Raw genomic sequence first — 25205 nt, 5'->3', positions numbered from 1 at the left:
CGGCTTTGTGTCTTGTGTTGCTGTATGTGGTGCACCCATCCAGTTTGCTTAGCAGGCCCCCCACAACCCCTCTGAGTGCCCCTTATCCCAGTCAAGCCTGTACCCCTGGAGCTCCTCAGAATGCTCAGCAGCAGAAAGCTTCAATCATGTTTGCCTTTGCCCTACCAGGGAGTTCCATTCCTTGAGCACACAAGTTTTAGTCCCGTACTTCATGGACCTCAGAGATGGAGTTTGTTTGTATTTTATGACTTAGGTATGGATTGCTGCCCCTGGTTTTAGCAGCACACTCAACACTTCCCACTGATATAGTGCAAATATGTCCTGGATGTTACTCTGAAGTTGTCAAATCATCCTGTATGCCCGCCCATAGGGCTGGAGCTGGTCCACTTCCAGCCCCGGCCGGGCACACCAGAAGACTCCATGGTAGTAAACCAGCTGGCTACCCTGTTGAGCCTTAGATCGCGGGCCTGAAACCTGCAGGCGAGGGGGCTGAGCGTTGTCCTGTATGGTACCAACTGTGACTCTGCAGCAAATTTTGAGTTATCTCTAAAATGGGAGTGACCACCAACTATCCTGGGTAACTGCCCAGGTGAATCGTGTGAAAGCAGTTCCAACAACAGAGCAGAGAAAGAAAAGGGTGCTTCCTCTCACTGGTCTCTTCCTCCTGGGACCACGCCAACCTCCCTCCACCTATTCGATGCGGACACTTGCTCACGGAGGGCGGTTTTTCATCCCACCAGTGTGACTCTCAGGGAGGGTCTCTGTCTAGGACACCACTTGGTACACAATGGGGATCACACAAGGTGGCAAAAAGGGTAGACAGTGTCTACCACGCCCCCCCACCCTCCTGCCGAAGCTTGTTTAAAATGCAACATGTGGGATGGGTGGAAGAATCGGGTTCCATTGATTTTTCTTCTGCCTCGATGGCCACTGCCCAATCCCAATGGAACATCCGCCGTGGAGATAAGTGATCCAGAAGCTGCGTCATTTTGCTGAGAAGGTGAAATGCCCTTTTTCAGAGACCCAGGTGGCAATCCCATTCAAATTGGGAAATTTAGGGGATGGAGGGTAAACAGGGGAGATGATCTCAACAGAATGAAGGCTCTGACTTGTCCGTCCTGCCTCTGGTACTCTCCCAAGGGCCCACCCTTCCCACACATGCAGAACTCACACGTGCCCTTTGCAAAGAAGCTCTGTGTATTGGGTGCAACAGCTCTGGGGTCTCTATATAAATAATATACAAAACCCAACAGCTCAATGGCTCACATTAACAAAAATACTAAAAACTTATTAAAAATGGAGCCTGAGGGAAGAGCCCCAACCACTACTGGTGCTAGCCCGGGAAGGGGATTAACAATTCAGAGAAAAGGGTGGGGTCACATCCAGTCACAAGTGGCTCCTCCAGGTGGCTCAGTAGCGTCCAAATATGTTGGTACTGGGCTGTGGCTGGGTATCTGTGAAAAACCAGAGAGGATTAGGGGTGGCAGGCCAAGCAGGGCTGTGGGCAAGCATGGGGAGAGCTATTCAGGTGCCAAGGGAAGGGATGCTTCTCTGCCCACAACCTGACCCAGAAGCAATTGCTTCAGTTACCCGTTCCCTCCCACCCCATTTATTCCTCGGGGCTCTCCTGGGAAGGCAGGCGGGCTTACTGGAGAGCTGTTGCTGGAGCTGCCGGACCAAAGCTGCGGTCTGTTGCTGTTGCTGGGTCTGCTGAAGGCCCTGGCGCTGGAACTGAGGTGGAAATGGGAAGTAGAAGACCGAACTCGAACCTTCTACTTGGAACCTTTCACTTCCTTCTCTATCCTCCTCTCCCCATCCCTTTGTAGCGTGCCATGCCTTGCCTCCTACCTCTACACCATGGCACACTGTCCCCAACCTGGTTCACTGGCTGCCTGCCCAATCTGGGCAGCTGTCCCTGAGCCTGGGGCTGGAGGCCAGCAGCTACCTGGGGCTGGGACTGGGGCTGGGGCTGGGGAGGAGCCGCCGCTTGCTGTTGCTGCTGCTGCTGCTGCTGCTGCTGTTGCTGGTGTGCTTGCTGTTGTTGCTGCTGCTGCTGTTGCTGCTGCTGCTGTTGCTGCTGCTGCTGCTGTGAGAACATACGAGCTACTTCTAAGGAGAGCGAGGCAGCTCAGCCCAGGCATGGAGAGATGGGGATAGGGGAGAGGAGCAGGGAGGGAACTTTGGGTCCCTTGCCCTCCCTTCCTGAGGGGGCTGCAGAGAGAGACACCTAATCTAGGGTCTCCAGCAGATAACCCCCAACTATCTCCCACTAGGACCCCCCAGAAAACAAAATGGGGGAGGAGGGTAAACTAATTTCCTAAGACCCCACGGCACGCCAGCCACTCTGCCGGGCGCTTTCCGTGCACTGCCTCAGTCAGTCTCTATATACAACCCGGAGCAGCCTGGGCCTCTCCTCCTCCTTGGGCTCCCAGGTCTCCAGTGAACTATGAACTCCCCGGGCCCTACCCGCAGAATCTGCTGCTGCTGCTGCTGCCGGATATGGTATTGCTGCTGTTGTTGTTGCTGTTGTTGCTGTTGCTGCTGTTGCTGCTGTTGCTGCTGCTGCTGCTGCTGCTGCTGCTGCTGCTGCTGCTGCTGCTGCTCAGGCAGGATGGAAGCCGATCGGACGGCAGCCTGGACGCCCTGAGCGCCCAGCGGTGTCAGAGTACCTATCATAGGTGTCTGCTGCAGAGCCTGGTGTGAAAACCTATGAAGAGACGTCCAGACATCAAGGCCCGAGGTGGGCAGACAGGCAGAGGAGGAGCCCCATGTCCTGACCTGACACTTTAGCAAGTTATTTCATTCACTCCTCCTGTCACTAACCAGAAGAGCCTCTTGGGTCCTGACAGCTTTCTAAGAAGAGGAATGAGGAGCAAAAACAATACCCCATCTCAGTGTCTCACAGCCTTCATGGTTAAGAATTTTTCAATTCTGCCCTGGCTAGTGTGGCTCAGTGGATTGAGCGCCGGCCTGCGAACCAAAGGGTTGCCGGTTTGATTCCCAGTCAGGGCACATGCCTGGGTTGCAGGCCAGGTCCCCAATAGGGGGCACACAAAAGGCAACTACACACTGATGTTTCTCTCCAATTCTTTCTCCCTCCTTTCCCCTTCTCTAAAAATAAATAATCTTTAAAAAAAAATTTTTCAATTCTGTTTTTGCTATTTTTTTCTCATAAAAATGACCAAAAAAAAAAAAAAAAAAAAAAACAGTCTCAGCACAGGATAGGCATTTTGTTAACACTCTGTGAGGTTTTCATTGTCAGTGGTGATCCCCAAGAACGTTCCAGGGGCTCCAAGACAACCGAGTTATACTGCTCCTTCCCCTGCCTCACCCCAATCTTCACATCACTGCACCAGGCTACCGCCCGGCCCGTCTTGAGTCTTGTGGCGCCTTCCCTATGCACCCTACCCCCATGTACCATATTAATCTCTCGACATGCCCAGCTCATACTGCCACTTCCCTGATCCCAAACGCCTCTCAGGGACTGGGTCTCAGTCCTGCATGAGCATTCAAGGCCTTCTTCAACCTGCCCACTCCCAGCCTGCCCTTACTGCCGCCATGGCGCGGATGTTACCTCCATCCGAGCTCTTTTCCTACCTGTTCTCCCAGCCACTGCCCTCATTCCAGTCCCCACATCTTCCCTCATGCTATGTCCTCTATCTGGACCCCCTTCCTCCTCCTCCTCTCTGTAACCCAGACTGCAGCTGTCCTTCAACGCAAGTTGGACCCCCTTCACGACACTTCCTCTGAGGACTCAGGCCCACGATGACAGGCACTACCCGCTTTCTCTGGATTCCCATTTGATTCCACAGCACACAACCGCACACCTGATCCTGTTTTTCCTCAGAGCGTTCGCTAAATATTCTTCTGCGTAAGTCTCATCTCTCCAACTAGAGTGACAATTCTTTGTGGGGAAGAACTTCATAGTTTTTTTTCTAAAAATATCTTTCCTGCCTTGGCTGGTGTGGCTCAGTGGATTGAGTGCCGGCCTACGAACGAAAGGGTTGCCGGTTTGATTCCTGGTCAGGGCACGTGCCTGGGTTGCAGGACAGGTCCCCAGTGGGGGGCGCTTGAGAGGCAACCACACATTGATGTTTCTCTCCCTCTCTTTCTCCTTCCCTCCCCTTCTCTTTAAAAATAAATAAAATCTTAAAAAAAAAAAAAATATCTTTCCTCATCCCAACCAGTCAGAGCGCTTGTCTGACCACACAGTGAGCAGTTAATAGTAAGTAAGGGCCTCTGGTCCACCCCCCACCCCCCCGCCCCGGGGTTCTCAATCCTAAGCTGCAGAGCCTCAAGACACGATTACAATGTCTTAACTAAGGTTTGACTAATGTTCAGCATAGCGGGCAAACATGTTCATTTGTCTATTCCAGCATTAAGACTGTTCTGGTATCAGCTTGATGCCTCCTTATCATGCAGTGTACCTACGAACCCCAGATTTTCCCTTATCGTAGTCATGTAAATGATCTCCCATCTCTGGGCCTCAAAGAAATGTAGGGGACGTAGGCGTGAGACTGACTACTGGTCTCCAGGGTCCCTCCCTGCTCTGGTATTTTGTGGCGATAAGACTACGTGGCCAGAGAAGTATTCTCGATGTCTCCGGGTCTGACTAGTCCCATCGCCTCCAGACACAGGTTGTCCCAGGTCAAACGTGCCTCTGTACCTCAGTGCCTTCACAGCCCCCTGCTCCCTCGGGTACCTTTGAGTGGAGGTCAGCCCATGTCCATAGGTCGGGGCCTGCTGGTGCACATAGCCACTGGGCCGCTGTTGCAGGTGGCGAGTGGGATCTACAAGAGTAGGATTGGTAGAAGGGTGGGTGCTCTGATAAGGCTGGCTGGAGTAGCTGGGGGGCACCATGGTACCTGCGGGGCCTGTGTGTTGCTGCAATCCCACATGAGAAACATAAGGAGTGTAGCCCTGGAGGGAAGGAGGAGAGAAAAGTCAGGGCCAAGAGCATGCAGAGCGCCTTGCCTCAAGCTCCCCAGCTCGTCCCGCCTCGTGCCCTCACCTGGGAGGTCTGCAAACCGTAGGAGGAGCTCGGAGTCATCTGGTGGACAGATGACTGGCCCAACATCCCCTGACCTTGCTAAAAGGGAAAAAGGGACAAACTCAAGCTCCCGAAATGCTTCCTGCCACCTTGTGTCCTGTATGTCCCACTCTGCATGTCCTTGTGAAGATCCCACGTGTCTCCTCAGTCCTGTGACCCTCAAATGCCCCTCTCCCTGGGGGCCCTCCCCACTGCCCCTCTCACTATCTTTGCCTGGAGCTGTTGGCGAAGGCGCTGTCCTTGGGGCACCGCAGGCTGCTGCTGTCGGTACACGGAGGTCTTGTAAGAGGAGGGTTCCAGCCCCATGACGCCAGTCATGGCTGTGGGCAGCACTCCAGGGTAAGTTGGTCGGGTCGGCAGCTTCTGCATTGGCAACCGCACGGGGCGGTACGGGTCTACACGAGGGCCACCTGCAAAGGGGAGCAGGCTGAGCTCTCTAGACTCCTTGTCCCTCAGTCCCGGGGCTCTGTGTCCTGTTTACCCACAGCTCCTAGGAGGAGGGGCATCTTCCCTCAGGTGGGAGGAGCCCAGATCAGTCTCCCATTCCTGGCCTGGCACCAACCTGCAGGTAGTGGCTGGTTCTGGGTGTAGAGGCCTATGGGGCCCTGCCTGTAGCTAACATGGGTTATGGAACCAGGGTTAGCATGGTGCAGGAGGTCTGGAGGCACTGTCACACTGTAGGGGCCACTCCGCCCTGGGCCCATTCCGTAGTCCTGTGGGAACAGCAGAGGAGAAAGGTGAGGGGTAGCGGTGATGTGGGCTAGGAGGGGTCATGGGGAGCTGGTTCCACATGGTGAATTTCTGTAATTTCAGAGGCAACCCTGCCCCACGTGCCCCCAGCCCTCCCACAAACCAGAAACCGCACAGAGTCATGGGGAGAGAGAGGCTGTGGAAGAGGCGTCATGGGGGTGGTGCTAACCTCTGTCTTGGTGGCTGGCTGGCTGCGTTTCTTGCCCTTGGTGGGCTTCTTCTTGCGCTCCTCAGTACTGGCTGGAGCAGCCCCAGGTTTGTCGGTTTTAGGGGGCTCTGGAGCCTTTTTCTCAGGCTCTAGCAGGGTGGGAGCAGGGGGCTCCTCATCTTCTGGTGGCAGCGGCAGTGGCTCCAGGTAATAGGCCCGGGGCCTGGGCCGCAGGTGCGTGTGGTAGAGCAGCAAACGCTGCTGCTCCTCACCCCGAGCCACGCGCCGGTCCACCCGGACTGTTCCGAACCAGCCCCAAGACAAGGGTGCTGATGGCTTCAAGCCCTCAAAAAGATCCCAGGGAGAGATCTTTTGTTTGGTGGAAACCTGCAGACCCTGCTCCAGAAAAGGAGAAACAATGAGCGGCTGAGGCTGGGAAAACAGAAGTCAGACCTTAAGGACTTATAGGAAAGGGGGAAATATCTGCAGGCGATCAAAGATTAAAAAAAATCGTAGGCAGATTCAGGGGAGATGGTCAGAGGAAGACAGGCACACACGTGCACATGGGGGAGAGAGAGTTAAGAGGAGACAGGGCAATGGGTGCGTGGAGCACAGAGACCAACACTGACCTTCACAGGAAGACAGAGGTAGAAACAAGGAGACACCAGGCAGACAGAGACAAAGACACAGGCGGAGACAGAGAAAGGCAAATTGAGAGTTAAAGAGAGACAGAGAGAGAGAGAGACAGAGAGAGACAGATACTCTCACATAGAGACAGAAACACAGGCCAGGGAAAGAAATGAGAATGTATGCATGAATGGGTTTGCCTTTGGATTTCAAACTCTGCATCCTCTTCTTCCTCTCCACTACGCACATGGATTATGGGTACTCAATAAATATTGTGACTGACAGAGAGGGAAAAGAGAAAGTTCCGCAGAGATGGGTGAGTGGAGGGAGAAAGACACAGGCATGAAGGAGATATATGGGCTGTCAGCCAGATGGACGGGTGGGGTGCAGGCAGAGGCGAAGGAGGACAGGAGGCAGGTGGGGCAGAGGAAAGAAGAGGGTGGAGGGCTGAGAAACAGACAGCACAGTAAAAGGTGGGTAGGAGTGGTGAGCAGTGCATGGGGGTGAAGGGACAGACCAAGGAAAGAGGGTGAGACTCCCAAGATGGGGAGAAGATGTGTAAGCAAAGTTAAGCGATGAATTCAACACCCTAGAGGCGGCTCTCACCGCACATCCCAATGGACGCCCTAGCCTGGCAGTCTCTGTAGCTACAAGGTTAATGCAGCAAAGGTTCTGGTGCAAAGGGGCAAAGGCGGGGGTGGGAGTTGGGAGGCAGGGGTGGGGGCAGAAAGACAATGGAACGTGCCTCCTTCTTGAAGATGGAATCAAAGCCGGCAATCTTGTTGCCCTTGGTGTCAATAAGGGAGCCCTGTGGCTCACAGGTGATGACATCTCGGGTCTGCTTGGGCAGTGGCAGCAGCTGGCGAACCTTTTCCAGACTGTCTGACTGGCGCTCCCCCAACTCTTTCTGTAGGCACAGAAAGACAGAACAAGAGTTCGAAACACAGAAACAGGTTGGTGTGACTCAGTGGATTGAGCACCAGTCTGCGAACCAGAAGGTCACTGGTTCGATTCCCTGTCAGGGCACTGCCCAGGTTGTGGGCCAGGTCCCTTTCTCTCTCTCTAAAAACAAATAAAAATCTTTAGAAATTAAAAAAAAAAAGTGTCCTGGCTGGTGTGGCTCGGTGGTTGAGTGCAGGCCTGCAAATCAAAGGGTCGCCAGTTCCATTCCCAGTCAGGGCACATGCCTGGGTTGCAGGCCAGGTCCCCAGTAGAGGGCGCACGAGAGACAACCACACATTGATATTTCTCTCCCTCCCTTTCCCTCTGTAAAAAATAAATTAAAATCTTTAAAAAATGTTTTTAAAAGTTACAAAAAAAGAATACAGAATCAGGGGGATGGAACACTCAGTCCATCTTTGCTGTACGAATAAGAAAGAGAGAATAACCGCGAAAGGGAAGGTTGGGGGCTCTGGCCAAGTCCCGGAGGCTGGACAGCCACCACAAGGTCAGGGGACAGGAAGCTGAGAAGACCGCAGTTGCCCAAGCCTCGCCCTCGCCTCCTCTGCTTACCCGCAGCTTTTTCACCAGGTTCATGTAGGCACGTTTGTTTTCCTCCATGCTGCCTTGAGAAATGCTGGACATGTCCGCAGCCAGGGTCCCATTGATGAGCACGCTCAGCATGTCCAACACAGTAGTGAAGAGCTCGCTATGACAGGAAGCCAGGGAGAACACCAGAGAAGAAAGAGGTGAAGGCAAAGGCCTCGGGGTTGGACAGGACCAGAGAGTGGTGCTTAAGATGTTGTTACCCTGAGGGCATTGAAACCAGGTGGGGAACCCAAGGCCCCTGAGTCCGCAGCATGGGCCACACTGATCGAAGTGGGTGGTGCACCTGGTGTGGAGGGAGGGGGGTGCTTTGGAGCACAAAAGTACAGGGAGGGGTGGGTGCTTTTACTTGTTGGACTGCATGTCGACAGTGCCGCTGATGATGATTTCCAGGAGGAGCACTGCCCACTCCGTGGTCTGCTGGGTGCTACGCTGCACCGTGTCGAACATGCCACCCACCTGCCAAGACCACAGCAAATCAGTCAGATGGCTCAGGGTGAAGTGCAACATTTAAGGAAAACAGATCAGAACCTGGGTTGGGTGGACTAGGGACATCTGAGGTCAGTGTTCCAGTTGTACCTATAACTTGCTACATGATCTCGGGCCAATGACTTTATTCACTGGCATCTCTGGGCCTCAGTTTCCGTACTTATTAAATGACAAGAGTTAGCCTTGGCTGGTGTGGCTCAGTGGATTGGGTGCCAGCCTGCAAACTGAAAGGTCACCAGTTCAATTCCCAGTTGGGGCACATGCCTGAGTTGCAGGCTGGGTCCCCAGTTGGGGATGTGCAAGAGGCAACTGATCGATGTTTCTCTCACACATCGACGTTTCTCTCCCTCTCTTCCTCTCTCTCTAAAGGTAAGTAAATAAAATCTTTAAAAAAAAAATGACAGGAGTTGGTCTGAAGGATGTACAGGATGCCATCCAACATTCCCAAATGGGTTTGTAGGTCTTCTAGGGCCCAGCCAGAATCTAGGATAGCTGAGGCAGGGACCCTGCCGGGATCCAGTCTCCTTCAACACTTTCAGGCCCTGCACCCTTTAGGAGAGTTGGGTGAATGCTTGAAGACCCAGAACATCCTGGGCCCTCCATCCGCACTCTTACACTCCCTGGGCTGGGGCTACTTCGCTCCACGGTTCTAGTCCCACCCCGTTCCTTCTGCTTCCTTCTTCCCAGCTGCCCCTCTTACCAGGTTGAGCCGCAGTTTCAGGGCCTCATGCATTAGCTGCTTTGGTTTGCAATCATCTAAGTACTGGTCATCTCGCCAATTGTTCACAATCTAAGACAGACGAGCATAACACACAGCTCATGGATCTCTCTGTTTCCATTCCAAAGCACCCTAGGTGTTCACATCTTGGGCACATACTTCTCCGCCCTCCTGCCCAGCCACATGCCCCAAAGATCTATACCTGATGCACCTGGCTGTAGAGGGAGGTGAGGAGTCCCTCGCGCTGCTCATCCTGCCCTTTGAGACATGTCAGCACCAGGGATAAGAAGGGCTGCTGGCTCAACAGGGACATGCTAGAGATGAGAGTAAAAGGAAAGAAAAAGAACAGGATCATAGGTTAGGGATCAGGCAGCTTCCAATCTCATTCCCCACAAGCCCTAGACCCTACTATGTTAAGATCTAGCTGCTTGCTTAACGATGCCCGCTGTTACACTGATTTCCCACTTTTCTGTGGGTTTTATCCTCACCCCTCTGCCCCAACTTTTCTTCTTCACTGGGCTGCCTCCTCTCCTTTCTACCCCTTGATCCTGCCCCCTCCTGGCTGCTTTACCTCTTCTGCTTTTGTCGATCACGTTCTTTGCGGGAAGAGGAACCCAGGTGCTGGCCTTTCTCCAGTTCTTCCCCAGCGGCCTTTAACACGTGCCCCTGGACTGAGGTTGGCAGTTTAGCAATAAGGGGGGCCACCAGCCAGACGCCAGAGCGCTCTATGGAACTGGAGGACAGATGGAGTCCACAGGGTTACAGAGGAGCCAGGCAAGCTTGGTAGATTCCAGCCTCTCCTTTCTGGATGGGCATGCCTGGCATCTACCTCCATGTGGCTGAAATCAATTACACTGCCAGCAGAGAAACTCACAAGGGGACGGATCCTAACACATGTCTACCCAACCTGAGCACGGGCTTCGTTTTGTTGCTGCTGGTCATGTTGCTTGCGGTGTTTCCAGAAGACGACCCTGTCTCCGCTGACTGTTGAAAAACCTCGATTGTAGCCTTGGCAATGTTCTCTAAGAGGGAGTTCATCTCCTGGTGGGGGAGGAAAGGCACAGGGATGCTAAGTAGGTAGCTGGGGGTGAAGGATAATGGAGGGTGCCACAGCTGGGCAATGAGGGCAGATGAAGGCATCTGTGGAGATTAATGGGAGGGTAGGGACAGCACTCTGCGGGGAGTCATGTCCCCCAGTCTGTCCATATTTTTCCAGTTTCCCAGTGTCTTCTCCGTGACATACCTCCTCACAGTTGCGGCCCTCAGAAACAGCCTCCACAGCCACTGCCCTGCCAACCTCCGCTACAGCTCAGAGCCTCCCAACCCAGCTCCCATATCATCACCTCCACACATTGGCTGTCCTGCCATCCCCCCTTATCTCAAGAACTGCAGGGTAGGACCTAGGCTCTTCCACGGTGGCCCACCTCCCTGACACATGGAGCTAGAAGTGAGCAGGGGAAAGAGAGGGCAGGGGCACCACTCACGTTGTTTGGGGTCTGCTTGATCATGAGCTGCAGCTCCAAGGAAGACTGGCGCATAGTCCACTGGTCCAAGTTCTGGGACAGAGACCCCACCCCCAAGCTGGTCATCCTCAAGTCACCCAAGGCCACTCAGCACCTGAGGCCAGTTCCTGATCACTTACATCCTTGACCCACATACTAAGAGGGAGCTCTGTGGCCCCAGCTTGAGGAAAGAGTACACCCAAATAATTCAAAAATGGCTGAAGAAAAATCTAACCTCTTTTTAAAAGTGGTTCAGGAAAACTTTCCTGTCTTGCCCCAGGTTCTGGTTCCAGGGCCTCACATTCCTTAGCACAAAGAAGTTCTGCTGAACACTTCACCTAAATCCGTGGTGTTAAAGCAGAAGCCTGCTTCCCCCATTCAAACCAGCTGCTCAAAGTCCTTTTGAGACCCCAAGGCTACTGTTAGCTAATGTTATCTTGTTAACTCCTCGGGGCTGAAGAGACCTCATTCCTTTAGCGCCTCCTCAATGACTTTACTTTTCCACTCTGCAGTCATTTGCATGTCTAAAGCTGCTAAGTGTTTAGGGTACAGATGTGTGACCTTAGGCAAGTTACTTAACCTCCTCCAGCCTCAGTTTCTTCATGAGTTGACCAGAGACACTCATGGTATGAGGGACACTCATACCTATTTCACAGGGCCATAAAGACTAAATGAGACAATCTACAGAGCACTGAGCGCAGTACCCTGCAGGCGGCAGACACTCTGGCATGGTAGCTAGTGAGTAGCATTACCATTCATTACCGAGCCACAGCCAAAATGCCAAATGTCCAAGGCCAAAACCTAGGCCCCCCAGATGCCGTGCCTCCCACGGATAAGCTAGAGTCCTATTCCATCCAGACAGCCGAACCCTGACCCAGCAGTTTAACTCGAATCTGGATCCTTTCAACTTGATTTTGAAACAGACACTGGAGCCGTTCCTCTCACTGCCTCTCACGTACATCCCTGTCTGTCTTCCTGCTTAACTCCCGTCTCTGTTTTCGCTCACGGTTCCTATGGTTTGGGCCCCACGGCTCCCTCCAAGACCCCCACCACCTGGGCCTACCTGGAGAATACGCTTAATGCGCTGCCGCTGTGGGTTCTCCCCGTCCTCGTTGTCCAGCAGGCGATGCGGGTAGCAGATGAGCTGCATGAGGCGCTGGGCCTGGGCACTACTCAGCACTGGGTCTTGGAGATCATTGCTGTCCTCACACAGCGATTTAAGGCAACGTTCTCCTACCCATTCCTAAGGAAGTTCATCATCAAGGGACTGGGGCAACCAGTGCGGGTGGCAGGGTCAGGGATAAGGGGGTTCGTGAGGCCCATGATGTATAGGAGAGAGGCGGCGTGCTCATGGCTGCAAACAGGCCTCCATGACACAGAGGCATTGAGGAGGCATGGGGGAAGGTGAGACTGACCTGTTGGCAGATGCTGCGCAGCACGTACTTGGCATAGACATCCAGACTGGCTGTCTCCACAGAGATGTTGCGGCCACCCTGCCTCCGACCACCACTGCCCCCTCCTCCCTCCTCCTCTGGAAGTTCTTCTGTCCCTCCTGTCACAGTGAAGCCTGAACCCTTCAGTTCCGCATCCCCTGTGGTCCACAGGCAGGAGATAGGGAGGGCGGAGTGAGATCCGAACCCTGTGTGGAGACCCACCCGGGTCCCACAGAGGCAGCAACTCCCCAAATCCGCCCCTATGGGACAGAAATATACTGCTCTCCCTCCTCTCCTCCCTAAAGGTCAGGGAGACCACCTTCAGGAGGGAGAAAGAGTGTCCTTTGTAGTTTAGCTGGCACTCCACCCGATACACACTTCTGGCACCACTCCCTTCCTACCCCCATACCAAGTACAAACACAGCCTTGAGAACAGCAAACACAGCTCCATCCACGATGCGGTTCTGGGAGGCAGCCAGCAGGTGGCGGTCACAGGAGGAACGGATTCCTACAGTAGGCTTGTCTGGGGAGGGAGCTGAAGTCAGGGGAAGCAAAAGTAGAAACGGTGGTGGGGGTGTAGCCGCACTTTGGACTGCTGGCTGGCTCAGATGGGGATCGCTTACTTCCATCTGACTGGCAGGGATTGAGCTGAGGTGTCTTGAAAAGGTGGAGGAGTATGCGGCAGGTGAGCCGGGCCCCCGGCTCAGAGTCCTGTTCACTGCAAGCTAGGGAAAGGGAGACAACGGGATGAAGGTGGATCTTTTGTGGCTTTGCGGAGGTGGGCAGTAAAAGGGGAGAGGTGGGCAGTAAAAGGGGAGAGGAGGTCAGGCAAAAAGACAGAAAACAAGATAATGCTGCAGGGAGACATGGAGCGGCCACATGTTTGCTGTGGAAGGAGCATTCCTCGAAGGGCCACAAAATGGACAGATAAGTGCTGCAAATGCGGGGTTAGGAAGAGGCCACCCCCCACCACCACCCGCCCGAGGCACACCACTGGACTGAGAGGGAGTGCTACACTGCACATAGAGCGTGCGGCCACAGAATACGCATTGGAATTTGGGGTCTTAGCCATTCTAGGGGTTCTGCATTGGTACTTTACCGGCATTAAGGAGCGAAGGGATGGCAGCACAGCGAATCAGATCCTCTAGGAGCAAACACTGCCGAGCGATGAGGATGGCAACAAAAGTAGCCAGGGAGTCATGAAAAGACAGGTCACTGACCTGGAGGCAAAAGCGGGCAGATCACACACGACTCACGGTGGAGAGATGGTGCCCAAGCAGAACTCAGAACAGTATGCCTGTGCTCCGCAAAGCTCTGGCCCTGTACTGCCTCGATTACTGAGGCTAGACCCTGCCCTGGTCACCGGCCCAGGCCCCAGCAGGACCCGCCCAAGCCTCACGTCCACATTGCAGAGGAGGTCGTTGAAACCACAAGTGCCATTGTTAGAGGAGCAGCACAAGGCCTTGAGCACTCCCAGCCATTCCGCGCTCAGCGACTTGCAATAGCCAGTCAGCTCCGCACACAGGATGGCGATGTCATTCACCCTGGGGAAAAGTACAAATGCCCTCAGGAAAAGCCTTGCCCCACCAAACCTCAGATTCATTCACTTTTCCTCTCCACCCCGGCAATAACCAAGGTTGCAGTATGTCCCGGGCATCTCACCCCTCCCAATATGGGGCCGGAGCACAGTGCCCATTCCTCACTCAGTACGCCCCATACCTATCGGGATCATGGTGCCCCACACAGACGTGCATAAGGGCATTGCAGACAAAGCTGTAGCGGTTAGCGGGGTTCTCACTAAGACTCTTGCCTAGCCCCGTGTAGGTGAAGGTGTGCGCGGCAGGGTTCTCCAGAGTGTCAATCATGAACTCGGGTGCCCAGCGCATGTTGGATTCCGATGGCTCCACGTTGCAGTAGATGGTGTTCTTCACCTTGGAGCAGAAGTCGCTGCGGGGGGAGGGGAAAGGAGATACTAGTGTTGGAGGCCTGGTGAGGTAGGGGGATGGTCAGCAAGGGGGAGAAAAGAAAAAAAATGAGAAACTGAGGGACCAGGGAACCTTGGCACAAGCAAAAGAGAGATGGGACAAAGCGGACTAGGCCAGAAGGGAACCCGGGGTTGGGGGGGAAGGTGCGGGGGCCTCTGGAGGCAGGGAGGGAACTGTGGGCCCCACAGAGACGGGCTGGAGCTAAGGCCAACAAGGAAGTAGGCCCACTCTCAGGAACCAAGAACACGTGGAGGACAAAGTCCCCAGACAGCCCTGCGGAAGCAGCGGGGTCCTGGGCTGTGCTCTGCTCCTGAGGTGGGCGACAATGGGAAGGAGACAGAATGAGGTCCCGCTCTCAACCCCTCACTTGCCACCTCTCTTACCTGAACAGCTCCCCAAACTTGGTCTTTAAATGGCTACAGGAGGTGTACAGATCATAGAGATAAGCAAGGATACAGCGTTCTGCAGAGGAGCCATCTGACCGGTTCATCCCATGTTTCACTACGCCACACAGCCTGCCATGAGAAAGCCAGTTCAGGAGGGTCTGCACAGAGTGTGCAGGGCCCAGGGCACAGAAGTCCCTGGACACAGGTTCAAGTCTCTTGGCAATACTATCCCCACTCCACCTGAATGGCATGCATGTGCCCACCATGAGAGCCCCGCATGGGCTTCACGACCACTTCCACCGGCATTCACCGGAGCCCCGTGTGTTTCAGTGATTCTGAAGCCCTGCTTACCCCTCAAAGACCTGTGCCATTTGGTCCTGGTTGAGGATGAGGCAGGCATGATAGTGCCGCAGGACAGCCACGATGCACAGGCATAGGCTGGTAGTGTAGCTGCCCACTAGATCAGAGGACTTGAGAAGCAACTCGGCCTCGACGACACTCAGCTCATTCAGTAGCTAGCAGAGCGAGAGGGGTGAGAAATGAGCACGTGTTATACAGAACCCTGCTTCCTTCGAAGAAACTGGCAAGGCCAGGCCCCAGCCCCTCCCTGCCGGAGCCACATCAGTCTACATGGGCCCTGTTGCCAAATGCCACTGACCTTTATTCTATTAACTATGTCAGCCACATCAATGACCTACTCAGTCTCCAGGATACAATTCTATGAACTCCACGCTGGGAGGATAGATAGTGTGTGCCCGATACTCTAATCTGTGTCTCAGGCCTCCCCAGGGAACATCTGAATCTCTGTTCCTGCCATCTTAGCTCGTGTTCCGCTGCCCACGCCTTACCCCGTGCTAGTCTTTCTGCCCCTCCAAACAGCCCGGGGTTCTGCCTTGAGCCTCTACTATCCTTGTGACCCTACACGGCACAAACTCCTACCTCTACCCTGATCTCCCCAACTTCCCCACCTGAATGGCAAAGTCGATGAGGCCACTGATGCTCAGTGAATATTCCATGAGGTCGAAGATGAACTGCACATGCTGCACCAGAGGCAAGTGGTACGACATGCCAAGGGCAAAGCTGGTAATCTGCTCCAGAACATTCCGGGAGACCTGATAAGAGCAGTGGGAGTGAGAAGGGAGTGCAGAGACAGAGAGAGACGTGGGGGGAAGCTGGAAAGGAGGGCAGTGGAAGGGGATGGGAGAGAGGCATGGGGGGAGGCAGGAAAGGAGGGCGGTGGAAGGGGATGAGACCTGAAGGCTTAACCTGGCTGGAGGGAAAGAGGGCAGGAGGCCAGAATGTGGGAGCGGGGCTGGAGTTAGGCCCACACCTGAGCTGTGACCTGATGTTGGTCATAATGTGAAAGGTGCTGGAACTTAGCAAAGATATCTTCAGCAGTGGGGAAGGCTTCAGGCCGGTTACGTCTCCGCTTCTGCCCATCCTCCCCACCTGAAGGGACAGTCGCAAGGGACCAGTCAGGACAGGGAAGATAAACTAGTTGACAGGGGTGGGGAGGGGAATGGAGAGGGGGCTATGGGTGGGGGAGGGTGGATGGGAGGAAAGGGGAAGGGAGGGAAGGGAGGGACCAGGGAAGATGGGAAGGGAGGGCCAAGGGACGGGTCGGGGAGGGATGAAGGGGACAGTAAAGTGAGGTTTTGAGGACCACCGACTATGTGGACCTTAGAGGAATACATACAGGGAGGTGCTAGGTTGAGGGAGGGAGGGGAGAGGGAGGGCGGGCATATGGGGCTTACTGTGAGGTACCTAAGAATGTCAGGTCTCCAGGATTCAGAGGCACAATAGGAGCAAGCTGGTCTGCAGAGGAGGGGAATGAGGGGGGAAGTTTCAAAAGGACTAGAGCTCTCAGGAGACTCCAAGAGACAGGACATTGGGGCGTGACTGGGAGTGCCCTATGCTGGGGGAGGGAACACTGACTAGGGCACCCTTTGGGGGAGATCTGGTTAAGGAGCCTCAAACCCACCAGTTTCCGCTGTCCCCTTGCGGTTCAGAACCTTCAGGATATCCTTGGTAATTTTCTTGATGGCATGGCGGGCATCATCTCGCTGCTTCCCCACCCCAAACAGTACGACCAACCGCTGGTTGCACTCATGGCTGCATGACTCCTCCTGCATCCCAGCAGCACCGTCAGACTCCGGCACGGGGAGCTCTTTCCCTCCTCTTAAAAGCATGCGCCATGCCCCTCAGCAGCCCAGCGCTCAAGCCCTTCCTTCCCAGCAGGCTGCACCCTCCAGAATGGCTCCAACCCCTCCGCCGGTCCTGGGACAGGAAACCTGGGCTCAAAACAGATGGTCACAAGGAACGGGGGAAAGAGTACCTGGGGGATTGGAAAGTGTGTGGCATACTGCACATGCCGTGGCTGGTCATAAAGAACCCCTAGAGTCCCTTCTATCTTCTCCTTGGGTGGTGGCTTCACCTCCTTCTCAACGTCTGCCTTCTCAGGGGATGGACTGCCCTTCCCCTCACAGGGCATCGTCGGGGAGAACAACTAAGAGAAAGGCGAAAGCACAGAATGTTTAGGGCACAGGTGGCAAACCCAAGGCCTGCGGGCCTTCCACCTTGTTTTATCCGGCCTGGCACCTTGTTTCTACCCAGCGGCAGCGCTGAGCTCCTTGCCCCTAGCTAAACAGTACCTTTATACAGTCCTAAAATTACACTCGGCCCTCTGAAGGCAACCGCGAGGCTGATGTGGGCCCTGGTGAAAATGAGTTTGACACCCTTGGTTTAGAGGAACAAAAGGAGATGAAGGGGCAGGAAACAGTTCCCACAAGAGGCATCACGGGAAGCCCTCAGGAGCTGCATGATCGCATACCAGGCTCTGACTTACTGAGAAATCAGGCTTCTCCATATCCTCAAAGAGCACACTGGAACTAGGGTCGATGTCCATAGACTCCGAGAGCCCCGGATCCTGAGGGCACAGAACATAAGCGGACCTGTTTTAGCCCCAGGGAGCTGCTTGCCACCATCTAGGAAGGTTGACAGGGGAGCTGGAGAGGGGAGACCAGAGCGGGCAAAACACCGGACCTGGATTCAAGCCTCGACTACTCATTCAACCACCACGGGCATCAGGTGCCTTCAGCTGTACAATGGGGCTAATATTAGCTCACCAGTAGTTGACAGGATCCAATGAAAGAGAAGGATGCGTGAGTGCCTTGTACACCACGAAGCGCTCAGCAGGTACTGTCCTCAGTATTGGGCAAGGGACTCTCAAGAGGACTCTGTGGGCCAGGGAAGATGGGGACATGGGAAGAAACCACCCAGAGTCAGGAAGAGCTCGCTCACCTCCAGCTTGCTGCTGCTGCTGCCCTCAGCTTCCTTGCGCTCTGGGTCGTCAGCAGGGTCATCAAAGGGAGACGGAGGCCGGGGACCCGGGGCTCCAAAGGCAAGGTCCCCTCGGGAGATGAGGGTACAAGTATACATGTTGTGGGAGAAAACATCGTGGCGAATCAGTTCACAGAACAGCAGTACCAAGTTAAAGAATTCCACCCGCTCGCTCTCGCTGCGGGGGTCCGCTGGAAGGGAGGGAATGAGAGAAGATGAGTTAGGGGAAGCACAAAAAAAGAGATGTACAGGAAGAGAAAGTGACACACCTCAGGCATGCTCCCCCTAGAGTGCCCAAAGTGGGTGACAAGAAAAATGATGAAAAACAGAACACACACACACTGCCAAGGGAGGAAGTGTGCTTGGTTACCCCACCTCCGGCCCCACACACCGCCTCATGAAGGAATATAGCATCTCTGCTCCTAAGTATACCTAACAAGTGTTTCAATCGTTCCTTCTGGGTTTTGTTCTTCTCTTTATTTCTCTACTCTGTTAAACTGTAAGATGATCAAAGACTAGAATTATGTCCAAAAGTGATTCAGCATAGAGACCGAGCCACACAAATATACTAGAAGGCCCTTAATAACGCTTTCTGATGGCAGTGACGGGTAACTGAGTCCAGGCCAAGGCAAGCAGAGGGTGGCGGGGGTCCATACTCAGCATGGGGGCCTGTGTATCCAGAAACTGCAGAAGGACATCCTGGAAAATGGGAGCGCTAGGAGCAGAAAGGGAGCCAGAGGCGATGGAACCTTTCTCGTCTGCAGCTTCTGATTCTCCACAGCGCTGTAAGATGAGAGAACACATTGCAGGCTTCGTTTTCTACCTGTTGCTTTGCTCCTTCCTCCGTGCATAATCCTTAAACTACCACCTGTTTTGTCTGCACCCCAAGCTTTATCATTCCCTTCCCGCTTTGACCTCTATTTTCTTGACTGCCTCCCAACCGATACCTTGATGGCTTCTGGAACTCTTGACATCAGCCCACTCGCCTTTCTACTTTTGCCTTATGTCCTCAACTTTCCCCGTAGGGTTCTCTACCACTTCTTTATTCTCACAACTCAAGTTTGCTCCCACTACCAACTCAACCTGTCTCCAAGCCCAGCTGCCACAGCCCCTGCTGGACAATCGCATTCTCTTCTCTCCCTAACCTCAGCTTCAATCTCTGCCTGTCTCTTCTCCAGGAGCTTGGCTACCACCATAGCACGGTGCCGACCAGAACGCTTACAGCTGACAGCCCATTCACACAGTAGTGATACCACAGCATCATCATCTGAGGAGATCTGGAGACCAAAGGAAGACAGGACCGTGTAAGATAGGGCTGAGCACAAAGAACTCAGTTCCAGTTTTTTAAAGACTGGGACCCATCTTATGCCCTGGGTGGTGTGGCTCAGTGGATTGAGCATCAGCCTGCGAACCAAAAGGTCACGGGATGGATTCCTGGTTGGGGCACGTGCCTGGGTTGTGGGTCAGGTCCCCAGTTGGGGTGTGTGACAGGCAGTAGATCAATGTTTCTCTTGTACATCGAGGTTTCTCTGCCTCTCTTTCTCCCTCCCTCCCCTCTCTCTACAAATAAATTATTTTTTTTTAAAAAAAGACTGGGCCCCATCTTAAAACATCGCAGGACCAGTAAGATCATCTCTTCAGATGTCCCACAGTTTTCATGCCTCACCATCCCTTCCCCACATTCACTGTAGCACTTGCAATGTCACTTGCTCGTCTGGTTCCCCTTCCTGCTTACCTCATGCCCATCCTTGCTAGGCCCCAATCCAAAGATTCGGTTACAAAGGGAGTCAAGAGAATTGCTAAAGTCAGAGCGGTCAAAACTATGGCTGTCTAGCACTTCCAAAGTATGGAGCACCCGTCCAATGGTGAAGCCTATGGAGGAAAAGTGACAAAGGGGATTTACCTGCCCATGCAGTCCAGCTCTCAGACCTCTTGTCCTCACCAACCCCATCCTTTCCTGAAACATCTTTCTTACTACCCGTTGTCTGGCACCCACCTGCCGTAGCTTCCTGGCACTTATCAAAAGACCAGCGAACCTCGACTGCCTGTCCGCGCTCCTTGATCTGCTGTTCGATCTCCCGCAACTTTGCACGGACCTGCAATATCGATGAGGAAGGCTTTAAGGACATACCGAGGCATACAAAAGACCAGGCCCTGAGCCTAAAAGAACACTGCTGGACTCCAAATCACTATTTCTGAAAGAGTGATTGGACCTCACCTCCCGATCTGTGGGTACTAGGCGATGGGTCCCGACTTACCTGCTGAGTGAAGGCACTGTTGCCCTCTGGCATGGGCAGGTTGGAGGGGGCAATAGGCAGGTGGTCAAGAGGTGAGCCAGTCTTAATTCGGCTGTCAGTCAGTGAGTAGTGCCAAACCAGAGCACTAGGACAACACAGCAGGATGGTCTGCCGGACAAGAAGCGCTGCGTCAAACTCAGTTACCACGCTGACCTCTCTGGAACCCCATTCTAAGACCCAGCCCTTAAGAGTTCCGATGCAAAGTTCTAAGTCCCTGGGGTGGCATCACTCAATCCCTGAGCCCCTTCCCTCATCCACTCTCCAAAAAGCCTCTGGGAATCCTATTTAGCCCCGGAAAAGAGCTAAGTAACTGAAAAGGAACTAACAGCCCATGCATGAGAAGCAATAATCTCCAAGCAAGTACTCAGTGCCGACTCCCACCTCCAATTTCAAATCACACCCATTCTCCAGGACAGGCACCCCACTCCTCTTAGGATGCCTCTTAACACTTCCTTGGGGCACCCGGTACCTACCTGAAGGATACAGCTGAGGCCGAAAACAAGGGGCCGGTGCTGAGGGCACATAAGCAAGTCACTAAAGGGTGTAGAGGGTGTATTGCTAGTCGGGGGCTGAGGAGCAGGGGTGGTGGGCAGGGTGCTTGTCGACTGGGCAGACATAACGTGAGCCGAGTGGCTGCTCATGCCGTCCAGCTGCAGGGCCAGTCTTCGGGTACAGAAGTAGGCAAGGCGGCGGGAGAGGTATGCAGACTGAACAAACTCCCCAGAGTACTGTGAAGACATGATGAGCAACTCCCTGGGTTCTCTCCAAGAGACGCTGCTGTCATACCTTATTCCTCCTCAAACCCTCCCTTAGACCCCCTTCCCCAAATCCTAGGCCTTACTCGAAGCAGCAGGGGCAGCAGTAGTTTAAGCAATTCATCCTCCCCAGGGCGGATTTTCTCAAAACATTCAAGTACCCAGGTCAGGAACTCATGTCTGTCCAGCATTCCATCCTGTGGGTACCAGGGGTGGGGAAAGGATTTGTTTAGCCCAGGGGCTGGTAGAGATGAGGCAGAGAAAACCCATGAGAGGTTGAAGAAACCGCAACTGGGGCAAGGTGGCAGGCAGATTCCGTTCTCTACCAGCAGAGTGCAAGATCAGGCGCAATCCTATGTCCCACACCACATGCCCTACCTGAAACATGAACATGGCCAGCTTCTCGTTGTAATCCCACTGTCGTATTGCCACCTCTACATCATGGGGCAAGGGCCCTATAGTGGAACCGCAGCCCCCACTGCCTGCAGGCCCTGGTCGGTAGTACTCAGCCATCTTTTGCAGCTGCTCCCATAAGTACTTGGTGATGATTTGAGTCCACTCTAAGGGAAAGACGGGGAAAGAGCTATGTGACACTGTCCCTCTGCTTAGAAAACCTTCTGTTCCCCACCCCACTCCACTCCAATCACCACACGGAAGTCCTCCCTTATGTGCGGCTTTGCTTTCTGCATTTTCAGTTATGCACAGTCAAATGCAGTGTGAAAATAAGTAAGTTTTCCCAACCATCCACATCATCCGTTCCTGATATCCAACCGTCGACACGGTCACTCTTGGCTCTGTGACCCAGGATCACCCAAAGTAGATGATCCTCCCTCTGACGTATTGTCTGAAGGTCAACAGTGGCCTAAGACCATGTCACAATGTCTGCGTCATTCACCTCACTGCATCTTATCACGCAGGCATTTTATCATCTCACATCAAATCAAGAAGGGTGGGGACAACACAACAAGATATTTTGAGACAGAGACCACGTTCACAAAACTTTTATTCCAGTATATTGTCCTGATTGTTCTATTTTTAGTTACTGTTGTTAATCTCTTACTGTGCCTAACTTATAAATTAAACTTTATAATAGGCATGTATGTATAGGAAAATACACAGTATATATTGGGTTTGTTACTATCTGCGGTTTCAAGAATCCACTGAGGGGCCTGACCAGTGTGGCTCAGTTGGTTGGGCACCGTCCCACAAAGCAAAAGGTTGCTGGTTCAATTCCTGATCGGGGCACATGCCCAGGTGTGGGTTCGGTCCCCAGCTGGGACACATACGAGAGACTGTTTCTCTCTCACACATTGATGTTTCTCTTCCTCTTTCTCCCTCCCCTCCCCTCTCTCTAAAAAATGAATAAAATCTTAAAAAACAGAAAGAATCCACTGAGGGTCTTGGAACATACACCCCTCGGATAACAGGGGAGGGCTACTATACTAAATCCTATTCATCCTCTTTGGCTCATATCAACTGTTCTCCAAAGAAAGTACTGGTTCTGTCCACTGCAGTCTCAAAGACGTCTCTGCCTCCTTTTGACACTTACTACTCTCTACGTAATTATGTGATTCATACACATGCCTTGGCATCCCTAGTAGACTATAACCACCCCAAGGGCAGGGATTAGGTACTGGTCCTCTTTAGAGTCCAGTACATGCACACAGTAGACACTCAAGCTACTGGATGTTTACTAAATTGAGGAATGCAACATACAAGCAGAAGGAAGGAATGCTGATAAAGAGAATAATTCCAAAGGTCCATCACTCCTTGAAGCGATCAGTGGTGGGACGGACCCTTGGTATTAGGAGTTACTCACCCATGAAGGGGTCAATGACGTGTCTCTTCTTAACCTTGGTCTCAGTGATTGCTGCATAGTAGGCACAGGTCATCTTAATGAGCCAGGCGGCCCGCATCACAGGCACTGTGTATTTGGCTAAGTACCCAAACACTTCTTCCTTCTTACTGAAAATGGGGACCTGGATGGAGATCACAAACAGTGAGACCTCTATTGCCACCACAATCTGTCAGCCCTGTAGTTTAATCTGGCAACAGGAGGGTACTTGGTACCCATGCTCCCCACCTTGGCTTGAGGAACAGGAAACAGTATCTCACCTTCTTGGCTAGTTGTGTGAGTGGCTTGGTGCCAGCCAGGTCAGTGAACCAGGTGTTAATGGCACTCTGGGATCGTGCGGTCACCAGCCAAAAGTTGTCCTTCTGGTTCACTTGGGGCTTCCTGCGACCAGTGTCGGGGAGGGTATTACAACGTAACTTCTCTGCAATAATGCTGCTGAAGTTGGAACTGATCTGAGGGAAGAAAACTATACCTCAGGGTGGGAAGAAAGGGCAGAAAGAGGTGGTCGTGCCTTTGATGGGCAACTGCCAAGGTGGTAGCATTAGTTTATGAAGGAAAACTCAGCCACTGACATCGTCCCTTTAAGTCTTCCCAACCCATGGCCTTTGCTCCTTCTCAGATTCTTCCAGCCTTTTCCTTCAGCCTGGCAGGGTTTTCTCACCTTGGCAGGATTGAAGTTGACATTCTTGGCACTGCCATGTTCATCCCCAGAGACAGCAGGCTGGTTATTGAAACCTTGTTTTACATTCAAGGCCGTCAGTTCGTCCTGAGGCAGGAAAGCAACATTTTAGCGTTTTTTTTTTTTCCCCAGCGGGGTAGTAGTGGTGGGAGAGGGGGGCAGGAAAAAAGGGGGGAAGAAGGGGGGGCAAGGTAGGAGGAGTACTCTGAGTGGCACAGATTGTTACTTAGCGCGAGGCCCTGATATTTAGACCCTCAGCCCCCAGTCACTCAGGTTCCCCATCACCCAGAGCTCACCCAACAGCGCTCTTTGCCTACAAGCTGCCTTACACAACTTTCTGAGGGGTGTGTGTGCAGAGGGGGGCGCCGCCTGCGTGACCCCTTCGTCGTTCGGTAGTCACACCCAGAAACCGCCCCCCCCACGCCGGTGCCCTCCAGGTTCCACTCTCCTGCACCCACTTTACTCTTTCCCCTTTCGGGACTTTCGCTCGCACCAGACCGCTCCGCCTCCCCTTCTTCAAACCCTCGGTGATTCCACCCGTGCTGACCGTTGGCCCCTGGCCCCGCGAGAACCCCGGCTTGTGGACGTACCTCCTTCTGTTTGGGATCTTGAGGGTACACATCGGGAGGCCCCAGCCGCGGCCGCTTCAGAGGCCGGTGTTCGTAGCTCAAGATCCCGAAGGCCGCCATCTTGCCCAGCCCGGACCGCTGGAGGCCCCAGCTGGTCCGGCTCCGCGGGAGGGGAAGCCGCCAGGGGGGCGGCGGTGGCGAGCACCGCGGCCGAGAGACAACAGGGGGCACGTTAGAAACTCTCGATCATTGCCGGAAACTACCGAGGGTAACCGAGGGACGCCGGAAACCGTCGGACAATACCGACCTCCGCGGGGCGGGGCCGGGCCGGCGCGGGGCGGAGCTCCGCGTCCCGGAGACCGATTTCACACCGCCGGCAGCTGCGATCTGTCCCGAAGCCGCGCAGTGGGCGGGGACGCGAACCTGCGAGGCGGGAGGCAGCCGCGCGGCCGGGCTGTGACTTGTGCTGGCTGCCGGGCGCCTCGTTCAGTTCTTGGCCTAGAATGGGTGCTCAATAGTGTTAGTTTCCGCATCGGAAAAATGGGTGTACTTATACAGCCTTCAAAGGCTCGTTGTGACGATTAGAGCCTGTGTATACTGAGAAAGCACTTATTAAATCCCGAAAGGCTAAATCTAATCCCTAAGGTCTTTATGGTCTGGCACTGAGATTCTTTCTTTTTAATTGATTTTAGAGAGAAGAAGGGGCAGAGAGAGAGAGAGAGAGAGAGAGAGAGAGAGAGATCTGTTGTCTCACTTATCTGTACATTAATTGGTTGATTTTTGTATGTGCCCTGACTGGGATTGAACTCAGGTTGTATGGGGATGATGCTTTAACCAAGTGAGCTACCCCACCAGGGCCTGGCACTGAGATTCTTAACTTTTTCTGATTCACAATCCCTTTGAGATGTTGATGGAAGCTGTGGCTCTTCTCCCCCAAAAAAGGAACGTAGAGACAGACACAAAATGTTACGATTCTTTCCAGGAAGATTCTTACACCCCCTGAAGCTCATCCATGCATCCCCTAATTTCCAGGAATTTCAGGTTAATAACCCTTGCTCTAGCAAAAGAGGCACCTACT

At 53.5% G+C, this 25205-nt stretch overlaps 1 protein-coding gene across 7 annotated transcripts; it reads right to left on the bottom strand.

The window, feature by feature from the left end:
- Positions 1–1178: 1178 nt before the first annotated feature.
- MED12 (mediator complex subunit 12) lies at positions 1179–24456 on the bottom strand. 7 transcript variants are annotated; one of them, XM_053917201.2, is made up of 46 exons: positions 24149–24456; positions 23541–23645; positions 23140–23331; positions 22844–23003; positions 21403–21584; positions 21111–21221; positions 20743–20997; positions 20231–20377; positions 19969–20068; positions 19708–19844; positions 19118–19249; positions 18629–18755; positions 17934–18163; positions 17479–17559; positions 16969–17139; positions 16615–16759; positions 16398–16448; positions 15964–16082; positions 15602–15745; positions 14985–15148; positions 14631–14762; positions 13982–14209; positions 13662–13806; positions 13362–13482; positions 12886–12987; positions 12672–12797; positions 12245–12420; positions 11893–12072; positions 10812–10883; positions 10235–10368; positions 9899–10060; positions 9530–9641; positions 9310–9399; positions 8470–8579; positions 8088–8223; positions 7321–7482; positions 5970–6344; positions 5613–5763; positions 5255–5460; positions 5012–5089; positions 4866–4920; positions 4703–4790; positions 2467–2707; positions 1946–2086; positions 1650–1731; positions 1179–1454 (listed from the first exon to the last, which is right to left on the bottom strand). In XM_053917201.2, exons 1-46 carry the CDS (start codon positions 24245–24247, stop codon positions 1411–1413), a joined length of 6501 nt encoding a protein of 2166 aa, XP_053773176.1. In that variant the 5' UTR covers positions 24248–24456; the 3' UTR covers positions 1179–1410. The 7 variants fall into 7 exon arrangements, with proteins under 7 accessions (XP_053773176.1, XP_053773177.1, XP_053773171.1 ...); XM_053917202.1 differs by having other exon boundaries at positions 12672–12785; XM_053917196.2 differs by having other exon boundaries at positions 4703–4920.
- Positions 24457–25205: the final 749 nt, after the last annotated feature.

The sequence above is a fragment of the Desmodus rotundus genome, chromosome X, assembly GCF_022682495.2.
Source record: "Desmodus rotundus isolate HL8 chromosome X, HLdesRot8A.1, whole genome shotgun sequence".
Classification (NCBI taxonomy): Eukaryota; Metazoa; Chordata; class Mammalia; order Chiroptera; family Phyllostomidae; genus Desmodus; species Desmodus rotundus.
The sequence above is the reverse complement of the archived record's forward strand: the minus strand, read 5'-3'. Positions and strand labels throughout refer to the sequence as shown.

Coding starts and splice junctions, on each gene's coding strand:
- MED12 (XM_053917196.2), bottom strand. CDS start 24,247: ATGGCGGCCTTCGGGATCTTGAGCTACGAACACCGGCCTCTGAAGCGG. Junction 23,332..23,540: donor TCAACTTCAATCCTGCCAAG/GTGAGAAAACCC, acceptor TTCTTCCCTCAG/ATCAGTTCCAACTTCAGCAG. Junction 19,845..19,968: donor GTGCCAGGAAGCTACGGCAG/GTGGGTGCCAGA, acceptor TTTCCTCCATAG/GCTTCACCATTGGACGGGTG.